This window comes from Carcharhinus amblyrhynchos, chromosome 1 (genome assembly GCF_965287045.1).
Source record: "Carcharhinus amblyrhynchos chromosome 1, sCarAmb.v2.hapA, whole genome shotgun sequence".
Taxonomy (NCBI): Eukaryota; Metazoa; Chordata; class Chondrichthyes; order Carcharhiniformes; family Carcharhinidae; genus Carcharhinus; species Carcharhinus amblyrhynchos.
Window position 1 is genome coordinate 1,937,810 of NC_137324.1, and position 14,915 is coordinate 1,952,724.

Sequence of the window (14,915 nt, forward strand, 5' to 3'; positions counted from 1 at the left end):
ATCCACAGATCTCTTAAACGCCCCCAAACTATTTCATGGCAGGTTCTAGTCTTCACTTCAGACAAAGCAAGAGATACACAGAAAGTGACCTCTCCGAAAGCTCCCAAAAAATAGACTGAGATTGAGGTTTCTTGTTTGCCCAGTAGTACCCAGTCATATGATTTTACCACTCACCACTCTGCCAGCCCCTTGGGCAGGATTAAGCCTCCCACTCCTCCTTACTGGCATGAATTCCCCTGTGGCACTCTGCGGAGCACAGTGTGCCGGAGATTCATTCAACTAAGTACGCCCAAAAAGTGGATGGGAAATAAACTTATTTTTGGGAGAATTCGCCCTGGGTTTTAAATGCCTTAATTGAGCTTGCCGCCACTACAGTACCAAAAGGTCTCAATGGTCTGAAGATCAAATGTCAGAACGCATGTTGATTATACCATTTTCTGTATACCCCTTACCCTGAAAAAAAAAGCTGAAAACTGTAATAAACAGTTTTGAAACACTGCCTCAAACATGGTGGACTTGGGCTAATACCTCCACAGAATTAGCCTGGACATCCAGATTATTAGTCCAGTGATATCATTACAATGCCACAATCTTTCTTGTACTTGTCCCATTACCTAGAATACTGTGTACAATTTTTGTTCCCTTATTTAAGGAGGGCCATAATTCCATTAGAAGTAGTTCAGAGGAAATTGACGGGGTTGATTCCTGGAATAAAGATTCTTTGGTTAAGGGGAGGCAATGGTGTACCGGTCACCAGAAGAGGAATCCAAAGCCCCAGGATAATGCTCTGGGGACCCAGGTTTGGCTCTCATTGTGGCAAAAGGCAAAATTTGAATTCAATCAAAATCTGGAGATTTAGGTAAAATAAAAAGTCCAATGACAACCATGAAACCATTGCCATCGGGTTCACTAATGTCCATTAGGGAAGGAAATCTGCCATCTTTACCTAGTCTGGCCTACATGTGACTCCAGAGCCACAGCAATATGGTTGACTTTCAAATGCCTTCTAAAATAGTCTGGCAAGTCACTTAGCTGAAAGGCAATCAGGGGCGGCAAAAAAAAATGCTGGCTCAAATAATGACATCCATATTCCATGAAAGAGTAAGACAAAAATCAAGGTGTTGTCTAATGAGGAGAAATTGAGCAAGCTGAACTCAGTGGAACTTAGAAGAATTAATCCTGATCTTATTGGCATGTGAGATCCGGATGGGTGCTTTGAAGAGAGGATGTTTCTCCTTATGAAGCAATCTGGAGCCCAGGGATACTATTTAAAAGTAAAGTCAGGTGTAAATAAGCAGAATGCTTTTTTGTTGGAAGTCTTTAGGATTCTCTTTGCCAAAGCTCAGTGGGGGCTGTGTGATTGAATATGTTCCAGTCTGATTTTGACAGATTTCTAGCAAGTGAGTTAAGGCTTCTGGGGGGTACAGGTAGTGAAAGGGAGTTAAAGACACAATCAGGTCAACTATGACCTTATTAAAAGGCAGAACAGGCTGAATGGGTTGAAAGGCCTGCTCCTGCTCCTACTTCTTGTGATCATTATGTTTGAGGTCTGCTATTGAACACTATTGAGGGCCACAAGGTCAGGAATAATAAATTAACAGAAGTTCATTACACATCTGTATCCTAGCATAATCGGCACATATTGTCAGGCAAAGCTCGAGTCCTGCATCACCTGACCCTTAAAGGGGCATGTGATAACATACATAACACTCCTCCCAGTCTCTGTATACTGAGTCCAGCATCCCTGGTACCACAACACTATATCTACTTCCATTTTGATTATGTTCTCTTCCACCTTTGGAAGGGCCCAGAATCTATCGTCTCCTCCTCTAAGATTTGGGTCTCTCTGCCTCCTATGAAGAACCGGTTGACTCTCCGTCCCCTTCTTGGCTGGCAACATGTATCTTGTGCTGTATTCAGGTTCGTCTTTCTGCAATTCTCCTTTTCTTCTTTTAATTGCACCCGACAATTCCAGGCAATATGCCCCACCCACATACACAGCAGCACTGAGCTTTGCGAGTCAAACAATGTGGACTCTGTAGCCAGACTTGCCACAGCAGCAGAATTGTATGGTTGACACCACGTTCTGCTGAGCTTCAGCTATTTTCTGTATTTGGGCACCGAGAAACAACTGTGTTGGTTCATTTTCAGCCAGTTCCACAGAAGTAGCAGCTGCAAAAGCAACTTTCAAATCTAGACATTTTTATCAGCAGTTTCTATTGTATTATCGCTTCATTGCGAAGCCCACACACAAACGATACCTCAAGGCATCCTTCGTTTGACTCTTCAATACAACCACAAGAACATAAGAAATAGGAGCAGGAGTAGGCTATCTAGCCCTTCGAGCCTGCCCCGCCATTCAATAAGATCATGGCTGATCTGATGTGGCTCAGTTCCACTTTCCCACCTTCTTCCCATGACCCCCAATTCCCTTGCCTATCAAAAACTTATCTACCCGCGTCTTAAATATATTTAGCGAGGCAGCCTCCACCACTTCAACGGGCAGAGAATTCCAGGGATTCACCACCCTTTGAGTGAAGAAGTTCCTCCTCAACTCTGTTCGAAACTGCACCCACCCCCCTTATCTTGAGGCTGTGCCCTCTAGTCCCACTGTCCTTTCTGAGCGGGAACAGCCTCTCCACCTCTATCCTATCAATCCCATTCATCATCTAATCCATCTCAATGAGATCTCCCCTCTTTCTTCTAAACTCTAACGAGTACAAGCCTAGTTTATTCAGCCTCTCCTCATAGCTCAACCCCCTCAACTCCGGTATCAGCCTCGTGAACCTCCTGTGCACTCCCTCCAAGCCCAAAATATCCTTGCACAAGTGCGGCGACCAAAACTGCACACAGTACTCCAGCTGCGGCCTCACCAGTGCCCTGTACAGTTGCAGCAAGACCTCCCTACTTTTATATTCAATCCCCCTCGCTATGAAGGCCAGCATCCCATTCGCCTTCCTGACCACCTGCTGCACCTGCAGGCTGGGTTTTTGCGACTCATGCGCAAGGACCCCGAGGTCCCTCTGCACCGTAGCATGCCAAAGTTTTTTGCCCTGTAAGTAGTAGTCCTTCCTACCATTATTCCTACCAAAGTGGGCAACTTCACACTTGCCAACATTAAATTCCATTTGCAAGTTCCTGGCCCATTCGCCCAGCCTATCTAGATCCCTCTGCAGATTTTCCACGCCCTCCGCACAATTTGCCATTCCACCAATCTTGGTGTCATCAGCAAATTTCGACACCCTACACTCGGTTCCCTCCTCCAGATCATCTATATAAATGGTAAATAGCTGAGGTCCCAGCACCAATCCCTGGAGCACTCCACCAGTCACCAACCGCCAATCCGAATAGCACCCATTGACACCCACTCTCTGCCTCCTAATTGACAGCCAATCCCCTATCCACGCTAACACCCTACCCCCAACTCCATGCCCCCTAACCTTCTGTGACAACCTCTTGTGCAGCACCTTATCAAACGCCTTCTGAAAATCAAGAAACACCACATCCACCGCACTAGACACATCCTCATAGAATTCCAATAAATTCGTCAAACACGACTTCCCCTTAACGAAACCATGCTGTGTCTGCTCTATCAAACAATTCTCCTCAAGATGCCTCGCTTTTTTCTCCTTGATTACGGATTCAAGCATTTTACCTAAAACAGACGTTAAACTAACCGGCCTATAATTCCCTGCCTTTTGCCTGCTACCCTTCTTAAACAATGGCATAACATTAGCCGTTTTCCAATCTTCCGGCACTTCCCCGGAATCCAGCGACGTTTGGAAAATAATCATCAAGGCATCCACTATCACCTCCGCCATTTCTTTCAGAACCCTTGGATGCATTCCATCTGGTCCTGGGGACTTGTCCACAGTCAGTCCCTCCAGTCTGTCGAGCACCGCCTCTCTAGTAACAATAATGTCATTCAGGCCCTCCACTCCTACCATCTTTCCATCGCTGACACCTGGCAAACTAGTCACGTCCTCCTCCGTGAAGACCGAAGCAAAAAAGCTATTCAAGGCCTCAGCCATTTCCTCATCCCCCACCATTAAGTCCCCCCTCTCATCCTCTAAGGGTCCAACGTTCACCCTAGCCAGCCTCTTCCTTTTTATATATTTATAAAAACTCTTGCTATCCTTTTTTATATTTAACGCTAGCCCAGCTTCATAGTTTATCCTTCCTTTCTTTATCAACTTCTTCGTCATTCTTTGTTGACATTTAAACCTCTCCCAATCCTCTTCTCGCCCACTACTCTTAGCCACTCTAAACACATCCGCTTTTAATTTAATACTCTCCTTTACCTCCTTCGTTATCCACGGCTGATTATCTCTCCTCCTACGATCCTTTTTAACCATCGGAATAAATTTCTGCTGAGCACCAAGAAAGATCTCCTTAAAGATCCTCCACTGTTCTTCAGCAGACCTACCTTCCAATGTGCTCCCCCAATCAACATTCGCCAATTCCTCTCTCATCCTATCGTACTCCCCTCTGTTCAAACAAAGGACACATGTCCGGGAACCCACTTTCTCCTCCTCCACCTGCATCAGAAACTCCACCATACAATGATCACTCTTCCCAAGAGGATCCTTCACCACAAGGTCCCTAATTCTACCTGCCTCATTACATAACACCAGATCCAAGATAGCTCGCTCCCTCGTCGGCTCCAACACACACTGTTCGAGGAAACTATCCCGGCAGCATTCCAAGAACTCTTCCTCAAGCCCACCGCGTCCAACATGGGTCGACCAATCAATACGTAGATTGAAATCCCCCATAATTATCGCCGTTCCATTCCTGCACGCCGCATTTATTTGCGCGTTAACAGCCCGCCCTACCTCCAGATCATTATTTGGGGGCCTATAGACGACACCCACCAGCGTCTTCCTCCCTTTGCTGTTCCTAATCTCCACCCACAACGATTCCACGTTCTGCTCAATGGCTCCTATATCATCCCTTACTACCACCCTGATGCTATCCTTCGTCAGCAGAGCTACGCACCCCCCTTTTTCCTCCCGCCTATCCTTCCTAAACACTTGATACCCCTGTACATTCAGCTCCCAGTCCCTGTCAAAATGAATAATGGATTCACCATCCAATTGAATCCTCTTATAAAATTGGTACAGTTCTTTTCATCAGTGACTTTGGAGCACAATGATTGTTTAATGATGTGGACAGCTCATCTTGCGGACACATTGTGGGTTTTTCTGGTTGTATAAGGCTTCTTAACATCACTAACATTTTATTCCCCACAATGCTTAAGAACACTGCTGCTGGGAGTCCATCCACTGTCTTATTTGCTTTTAGAAAAGAGGTGAAACTCTCTGTGTATAGTGCCCAGCTCTCCACATCTTTTTTTGAAAGGTCTCATTGCCTTGAACTGGCTCGCCTGTTTTCTGATGTTTCCCACCTTCACGTTCTGTAGTTGCTTTTTGTATGCTTTTGCCGCCCTTTGCAGGCTTCTTGCTGCTACACCCTCATCGATTGTGCTCCCCAACTCATCTATTCGTTACTATCTGAATTTCCATGTGACTAGTGGACTTATCTTGTTTTAAGTTGACCTTTCTCTACATCATGGCTCTGACTGTAACAGCACATCGTGCACTCTCTCGTTCCCTTCTCTATGAACGATATGTTTTGTCCATATTGTGCGCAAGAAACAATACTTTTCACTGTATGGTAAAACATGTGACAATAATAAATCAAATCAAATCAAATCAAATCAATTCAAATCAAAGACAATTGCCTTCAGCCTTCCTGGTGAGTACCTCTGGTGACTACCTTGGGCAGCTTGTTCAGACACTCACCATTTGGGGTCCAAATGCTCTCGTAACAGTTCCTCCTGATGCCTGGGCCTGTCCCCTCGAGTGTATCTCAATACCTAGATGACCAGGCCCAGGATCTCCATCGTGGGGGTGAATATAAAATTGGATTGTGGAGGGTGACCTGTGGTAGAAAGCAAAGTAGGAGACGGCCCCATCTAATTCCTATGAGATGTAGGGGGTTCCACCAATACTCTTAATGCATACACAGAACTTGGTTAAATTGCCGAAAGAAAGGAACAATTATTTTGAATGGGTTTACAGGGCATTTGCAGGAAGGGCATTTGCCTATGAACAGGACCTGATATGTTTAGGGTAGGGGACGTAGTTTCTTATCAATTTTATAAGAGGATTCAATTGGATGGTGAATCCATTATTCATTTTGCGGTTGTATTGAAGAGTCAAACTGAGGATGCCTTGAGGGATCATTCAGTGTGTGGGCTTCGCAATGAAGCGATAATACAATAGAAACTGCTGGTAAAAATGTCCAGATTTTGCGGTATGGAGCAGCGATAATTATGGGGGATTTCAATCTGCATATTGATAGGTTGAACATAAGAACATTAGAACATAAGAAATAGGAGCAGGAGTAGGCCATCTAGCCCTTCGAGCCTGCCCCGCCATTCAATAAGATCATGGCTGATCTGACGCTGCTCAGTTCCACTTTCCCGCCCTCTCCCCATAACCCTTAATCCCCTCTCTTATCAAAAACGCATCAACCCGCGTCTTAAAAATATTTAGCGAGGCAGCCTCCACCACTTCAACGGGCAGAGAATTCCAGAGATTCATTTGAGTGAGGAGGTCCGAAAGAGAGAGTATAGAGAGTTTGGAAGGATGTTAAAAAGCAGGACCCCGAGGGTAGTAATCTCGGATTGCTACCTGTACCACGTGTCAGTGAGGGTAAGAGTAGGATGCTTGGGCAGATGAACATGTAAGAACATAAGAACATAAGAAATAGGAGCAGGAGTAGGCCATCTAGCCCTTCGAGCCTGCCCCGCCATTCAATAAGATCATGGCTGATCTGACGCTGCTCAGTTCCACTTTCCCCCCCTCTCCCCATAACCCTTAATCCCCTCTCTTATCAAAAACCCATCAACCCGCGTCTTAAAAATATTTAGCGAGGCAGCCTCCACCACTTCAACGGGCAGAGAATTCCAGAGATTCACCACCCTTTGAGTGAAGAAGTTCCTCCTCAACTCCGTTCTAAACCGCCCCCCTTTTATCTTGAGGCTGTGCCCCCTAGTCCGACTGTCTTTTTTGAGCGGGAAGAGTCTCTCCACCTCTATCCTATCCATCCCATTCATCATCTTATACGTCTCAATGAGATCTCCCCTCATTCTTCTAAACTCTAACGAGTACAAGCCCAGTTTATTCAGCCTCTCCTCATAGCTCAACCCCCTCAACTCCGGCATCAGCCTAGTAAACCTCCTCTGCACTCCCTCCAAGGCCAAAATATCTTTGCGCAGGTGCAGCGCCCAAAACTGCACACAGTACTCCAGCTGCAGCCTCACCAATGCCCTATACAGCTGCAGCAAGACCTCCCTACTTTTATATTCAATCCCCCTCGCTATGAAGGCCAGCATCCCATTCGCCTTCCTGACCACCTGCTGCACCTGCAAGCTGGGTTTTTGCGACTCATGCACAAGGACCCTGAGGTCCCTCTGCACCGTCGCCTGCTGCAGTTTTTCGCCCCGTAAGTAATAGTCCTTCCTACCATTCTTCCTACCAAAGTGGACCACCTCACACTTGCCAACATTAAATTCCATTTGCCATCTCCTGGCCCATTCGCCCAGCCTATCTAGATCCTTCTGCAGACTCTCCACACCCTCCGCACAATTTGCCGTTCCCCCAATCTTGGTGTCATCAGCAAATTTCGACACCCTACACTCGGTTGACTCAAGTTGGACACGGTGGGCTTGAGGAAGAGTTCTTGGGATACTGTCGGGATAGTTTCCTTGAACAGAGTGTAACGGAACCAACGAGGGAGCTATCTTAGATCTGGTGTCGTGTAACGAGGCAGGAAGAATTAGGGATCTTATTGTAAGGGATCCTCTTGGGGCGAGCGATCATTGTGTGGTTGAGTTTTTGATGCAGATGGAGGATGAGAAAATAGGGTCCCGAACCTGTGTCCTCTGTTTGAACAGAGAGGAGTACGATAGGATGAGAGAGGAATTGGCAAATGTAGATTGGGGGTGCAGATTGGTTGGTAGGGCGGCTGAGGAACAGTGGAGGATCTTTAACGAGATCTTTTTCGGTGCTCAGCAGAAATATATTCCAATGGTAAAGAAGGAAGGTAGGAGAAGGGATAACCAGCCGTGGTTACGGAAGGAAATAAAGGAGAGTATTAAATTAAGAGCTGATGCATTCAGAGTGGCTAAAAGTAGTGGGCGATTAGAAGATTGGGAAGGGTTTAAAAATCAACAAAGAATGACTAAGAAGTTGACAAAGAAAGGAAGGATAGACTATGAAGCTAAACTAGCACTAAATATAAAAAAGGACAGTAAGAGTTTTTACAAATATATAAAGAAGATGAGGCTGGCTAGAGTGAATGTTGGACCCTTAGAGGATGAGAGGGGGGACTTAGTGGTGGAAGGTGAGGAAATGGCTGAGGCCTTAATTAAGTTTTTTGCCTTGGTCTTCACGGAGGAGGACGCAAATAGTTTGCCCGATATTAAAGATAGAAGGATGGTCGGAGTTGAGGGCCTGAATGCGACTACTGTCACTGGAGAGGTAGTGCTCGATAGACTAACGGGACTGATGGTGGACAAGTCCGCAGGACCAGATGGAATGCATCCCAGGGTTCTGAAGGAAATGGCAGAGGTGATAGTGGATGCCTTAGTGATTATTAACCAAAATTCACTGGATTCCGGGGAAGCGCCGGAAGATTGGAAAACGGCTAATGTTACGCCGCTGTTTAAAGAACGTAGCAGACAAAAGGCAGGGAATTATAGGCCGGTTAGTTTAACGTCTGTAGTTGGAAAAATGCTTGAATCCGTCATCAAAGAAAAAATAGCGAGGCACCTGGAAAGGAATGGTTTGATAGAGCAGACGCAGCACGGATTTGTGAAGGGGAAGTCATGTTTGACGAATTTATTGGATTTCTATGAGGATGTGACGAGTGCGGTAGACAGAGGGGAACCGGTGGATGTGGTGTTTCTAGATTTTCAAAAGGCGTTTGATAAGGTGCCTCACAAAAGGTTGCTTCAGAAGGTTAGGGTGCATGGAGTTGGGGGTAAGGTATTAGCGTGGATAGAAGATTGGTTGCCTAATTGGAGGCAGAGAGTTGGTGCTTTTCTGATTGGTGGTTGGTGACTAGTGGAGTGCCGCAGGGATCAGTGCTGGGGCCTCAGCTATTTACCATTCATATCGATGATCTGGAGGAGGGGGCTGAGTGCAGGGTGACGAAATTTGCTGATGACACGAAGATGAGTGGAAAAGCAATTTGTGCGGAGAGTGTGGAAAGTCTGCAGAGGGATCTGGATCAGCTGCGCGAGTGGGCGAGGGCCTGGCAGATGGAGTACAATGTTAGCAAGTATGAGGTTATCCACTTTGGCAGAAATAATAGTAGGAGGGATTACTATTTAAAGGGTGAAAAGCTGCAGCATGCCACGGTGCAGAGGGACCTGGAGGTCCTTGTGCATGAGTCGCAAAAACCAAGTCTGCAGGTGCAGCAGGTGATCAAGAAGGCGAATGGTGTGCTGGCCTTCATAGCGAGGGGGATTGAATATAAAAGTAGGGAGGTCTTGCTGCAACTGTACAGCTGGTGAGGCCGCAGCTGGAGTACTGTGTGCAGTTTTGGTCACCGCACTTGCGCAAGGATATTTTGGCCTTGGAGGGAGTGCAGAGGAGGTTCACTAGGCTGATACTGGAGATGAGGGGGTTGGACTATGAAGAAAGACTAAATAGACTGGGCCTGTACTCGTTGGAGTTTAGAAGGATGAGGGGGGGAACTTCTAGAGACGTATAAGATAATGAAAGGGATGGATAGGGTAGAGGTAGAGAGATTCTTCCCGCTTAGAAAGGATAGCAGCACAGCCTCAAGATAAGGTGGGGGGGCAGTTAAGATCGGAGTTGAGGAGGAACTTCTTCACTCAAAGGGTGGTGAATCTCTGGAATTCTCTGCCTGTTGAAGTGGTGGAGGCTACCTTACTAAATACATTTAAGTCACAGGTAGATAGGTTTTTGACAGACAAGGGAATTAAGGGTTATGGGGAGAGAGCGGGAAAGTGGAACTGATCCACTTCAGATCAGCCATGATCTTATTGAATGGCGGGGCAGGCTCAAAGAGCTAGATGGCCTACTCCTGCTCCTATTTCTTATGTTCTTAATGACATCTCATACCAAACTAAATGACTAAATAGGTTCTTTTGGGAATACAAATCACCCCAGCAGCCCTGTGTTGGAAAGGAAGGATTTAAAACATAAGAACGTAAGAACTAGGAGCTGGAGTAGGCCATTTTGCCCTTCGAACCTGCTCTGCCATTCAATAAGATCGTGGCTGATCTTTTTGTGCACTCAGCTCCACTTACCCACCCGCTCACCATAATCCTTAATTCCTTTACTGTTCAAAAATGTTTCTATCCTTGCCTTAAAAATATTCAATGAGGTAGCCTCAACTGTTTCACTGGGCAGAGAATTCAACAGATTCACAATCCTTTGTGTGAAGAATTTCCTTCTCAACTCAGTCACAAATGTGCTCCCCTTATTTTGAGGCCATGCCCCTGGTTCTACTTTCACCTGATGTGGAGATGCCGACGCTGGACTAGGGTAAACACAGTAAGTAGTCTCACAACACCAGGTTAAAGTCCACCTGACGAAAGAACAGCCAGTTCCGAAAGCTAGTGGCGTTTGCTACAAATAAACCTATTGGACTTTAACCTGGTCTAGTTTCACCTTAAGAAGTCTCACAACACCAGGTTAAAGGCCAACAAGTTTATTTGATAGTAAACACCACAAGCGTTCATAACGCTGTTCCTTCATCAGGCGGTAGTTTCACCTGCCAGTGGAAACAATCCCCCTGCTTCTATCTTATGTAGTCCCTTCATCGTCTTACGTTTCCAAAAGATCTCCCCTCATTCTTCTAATTTCCAATGGGTAAAGCCCCAGTCTACTCAGTCTCTCCTCATAAACCAACCCTCTCAACTCCAGAATCAATCTCGTGAATCTCCTCCGCAGCCCTTCCAGTACCAGTAATATCCTTCCCAAGAAGGGAGATCAAAACTGTACACAGTACTCCTCACCAGCGCCTGATACAATTGCAACATAACCTCACTGTTTTTAAACTTCATCCCTCTATCAATGAAGGACAACATTCAATTTCCCTTCTTAATTACTGCTGCACCTGCAAACCAACTTTTTGTGATTCATGCACAAGGACACCCAGTGTCCTCTGCACATTTTGCTCTGCCACTCATTTTAATGTCATCTGTGAATCTTGACACACTACACTTCGTCCCCAACTCCAAATCATCTATGTAAATTGTAAACAACTGTGATCCCAACATTTATCCCTGAGGCACACTACTTGTCACCGATCGCCAACCAGAAAAACATCCATTTATCTACTTTCTGTTAGTTAACCAATTCTCCAACCATGCTAATACATTACCTGTAACATTGTGAACCTTTATTTTGTGCCTTTGTCTGGCACCTTGTTGAATGCCTTCTGGAAATCCAGATACACCACATCCACCGGAACCCCATTGTGCACCCATTTAGTTTTGTTCCTTGACATTATAGTGGGAATGACATCCACTAACATGTTAAACCGTTGGAACATTGTTCTCACCTTTGAGTCGGATCCATGATGCAGCTGCCAGTCACATCACGGCAGACACAATTCCGTGCTGGAGAATCATGTGCCATTCCCAGGCAGTGTCCCACCTCATGGGCAAGGGTCACAGCCACAATCAGAAAGCTTGTCTTGGTGTCCTAGGAAAGAACAGAAAGAATTTTCTGTGAGTGTGTTCTATTACCATTATGAAATAAAGAATAGCATGGCCTGGTTAATTCTCATACAAAATCTTTCAGTCTTGTACTTAGTCAAGGATACCTTCTTACACACTCTGACATGGATCGTTATCCTGAATGTGTTCTTGAATATTCATAGAACAATGGAATCCCTATCGTGCAGAATGGAACAACTGGTCAATTAAGTCTGCACCAACAATCTGACAGACTTCTCGAGGGCCTCTCCCCTGCCCTATCCCCATAATCCCACACATTTACCATGGCTAATCCAACTAACTTTCTCATGGATCAAGGCGATTGTAAAATCTTGCGCATAATCACCTTTCATTACACACAGCCTCAATCCAACTCAGACTCGCTCTGAGAATACTAACAGTGCAGATGCCATTCAGCCCATCACTGTCTCTCCAATAGAGTATGCCATTCAGACCCAATCCCTGCCGCACACTCAGTCTCGAACAGATCCCTGTGAAACAGTCCCCTCACTTGCACGCAGACTCATCTGCATGCAGACTCACTCACACGCTGACTCGCTCACATGCAGCCTCACTCACATGCAGCCTCACTCACATGCAGACTCGCTCACACGCAGCCTCGCTCACATGCAGCCTCGCTCACATGCAGACTCGCTCACACGCAGCCTTGCTCACACGCAGCCTCGCTCACATGCAGACTCACTCGCATGCAGACTCACTCACACACTGACTCGCTCACACACTGACTTGCTCACTTGCAGACTTGCTCACACACTGGCTTGCTCACACGCAGACTTGCTCACATGCAGACTCACTCACAAGCAGCCTCAATCACACAGCCTTGCTCAGATGCAGCCTCGCTCACATGCAGACTTGCTCACACCCAGACTCTCTCGCACGCAGATTCACTCAGACGCTGACTCGCTCACGTGCAGCCTTGCTTACATGCAGCCTCACTCACGTGCAGACTCGCTCACATGCAGATTCACTGCACGCAGACTTGCTTGCACGCAGACTCGCTCACACACAAGCTCAATCATAATCAAAACCAGCTGTTTTCAGTGTGAGAACATAAGAACTAGGAGAAGGAGTAGGCCATCTGGCCCCTCGAGCCTGATCTTTTCATGGACTTAGCTCCCCCTACCTGCCCGCTCACCATAATCCTTAATCCCTTCACTGTTCAAAATTTTATCTATCATTGCCTTAAGAACATTCAATGAGGTAGTCTCAACTGCTTCACTGGGCAGGGTGCTAGGCTCATCCACAGACCAAAGTATTAGTTCCAATGACCAAATCGAACTCTGCTGCCTTTCAACAGCTTCCATTTTTATTTAATTTTTAAAAACATATACAGAGTTGAACATATTTCCCATTAATTGATTTTCTCTGATTTGTTTCTGCTATCATGATTTTTCATTGACAGCAGAGGAAGAGGGTAGTTGGACTGTAGGAGCAAATGGTGACTTGAGCAAAAATCTCACACAGAATCTCACCACCAAGATCTAATTTTCTGATTTCCCTCACCTGTAATGTAATAAGATTTTGCTCAGCAAGGTCAGGGAGTCATTGCCATACATTTCAATGTAAGTAGTTGCTTTGCCCATCATGTTATCCTTCCACATTAGGAAAATTCCCCTCAGAGACAGCACATCGGTGAGGTTTATAAAACATTTCGCAAATTGTGAAGCAGACAAAGGGGACCTGCTGGGGGCACAAGAGTATTTCCCCAAGGGGGATAGTCATGTGCCCAGGCAATACCTTGGCACTGCCCCCTGGCGCTTGTAACTGACAACACCAGGGAAAGGCCCTTCGGCCCAATGTGTCAGTGCCAGTCAAAGTCAAACTATCCAACTATTCTCCAGTGGGGTCAGGCTGCTAGCTCCCTGCAAGTGCGGAGTTTATTATAATTAACACCTCAGGTGAGAACCACTCCAGATGGCAGGAGAGGGAACACTAGCAGACTCAGAGACTTCGGTCCTGGGCCCTCTATCATATAAATAGATTAAAATTAGCACGTCAATAAATTATTCATCTCCACTCCAATTTCTGATGTGGAGCAGATACTGCCTGTGAAACGGCCTCCACTCGAGTCTCCTGGCCCACTGTGCTACAAAAACAACTCAGCGGAATGGTAATATCGCCCCTGTAATGCTTCCATTATGGAGGGTATTACTGAGACCACACCTCAAATATTGCGCACAGTTTTTGGTCTCTTAATTAAGGAAGGCGTCAAGAAGGCGTACGTAATCAAGAAGGCGTACGGTGTCTTGGCGTTTATTGGTAGGGGGATTGAATTTAGGAGTCGCAGTGTAATGTTGCAACTGTACACTACTCTAGTGCGGCCGCACTTGGAGTACTGTGTGCAGTTCTGGTCCCCGCATTACAAGAAGGATGTGGAGGCGTTGGAGAGGGTGCAGAGGAGGTTTACTAGGATGTTGCCTGGTATGGTGGGGAGGTCCTATGAGGAGAGACTGAGGGATCTAGGGTTGTTTTCGTTGGGAAGAAGGCGGCTAAGAGGGGATCTTATTGAAACATATAAGATGATTAGGGGTTTAGATAGGGTGGATAGTGATAGCCTTTTTCCTCGGATGGAGAAAGCTAGCACGAGGGGGCATGACTTTAAATTAAGGGGGGGTAGCTACAGGACGGATGTCAGGGGTAGGTTCTTTACCCAGCGGGTGGTGAGGGATTGGAATGCCCTGCCTGCTGCAGTTGTAGATGCGTCTAGTTTGGGGGCGTTTAAGAGATCTCTGGATAGGTTTATGGACGAAAAGGGATTGGTATAGGCTAGTGGGTCATTGTTTTTGTAACTGGTCGGCGCAACATCGTGGGCCGAAGGGCCTGTTCTGCGCTGTAATGTTCTATGTTCTATGTTTTAAGGGTATAAATGCATTAGAAGCAATTCAGAGGAGGTTTACCAATTACTACCTGGAGTGTGTGAGTTGTCTCATGAGGATCAATTAGACTGACTGGGTTTGTTTTCACTGGAGTTAAGAAGAGTAAGTCTTAAAATCATAGAGGTTTACATCATGGAAACACACCGTTTAGCCCAACTTGTCCATGCTGCCCAGGTTTTACCATTAAGCCCGTGTTTGGCCCATATCCCTCTATATCTATCTTATCCATGTAACTGTCTTAGTGCCTCTACTAC

At 46.1% G+C, this 14,915-nt stretch overlaps 1 protein-coding gene across 1 annotated transcript in view; it reads right to left on the reverse strand.

Moving 5' to 3' along the window:
- Positions 1-14,915, reverse strand: part of LOC145348462 (disintegrin and metalloproteinase domain-containing protein 12-like) — a 313,921-nt gene that overhangs the window by 132,419 nt on the left and 166,587 nt on the right. The window contains exon 11 of the mRNA XM_080196650.1: positions 11,608-11,750. Within this exon, the coding sequence (XP_080052776.1) occupies positions 11,608-11,750 (143 nt within the window). The remainder of the gene's footprint in view (positions 1-11,607; positions 11,751-14,915) is intronic.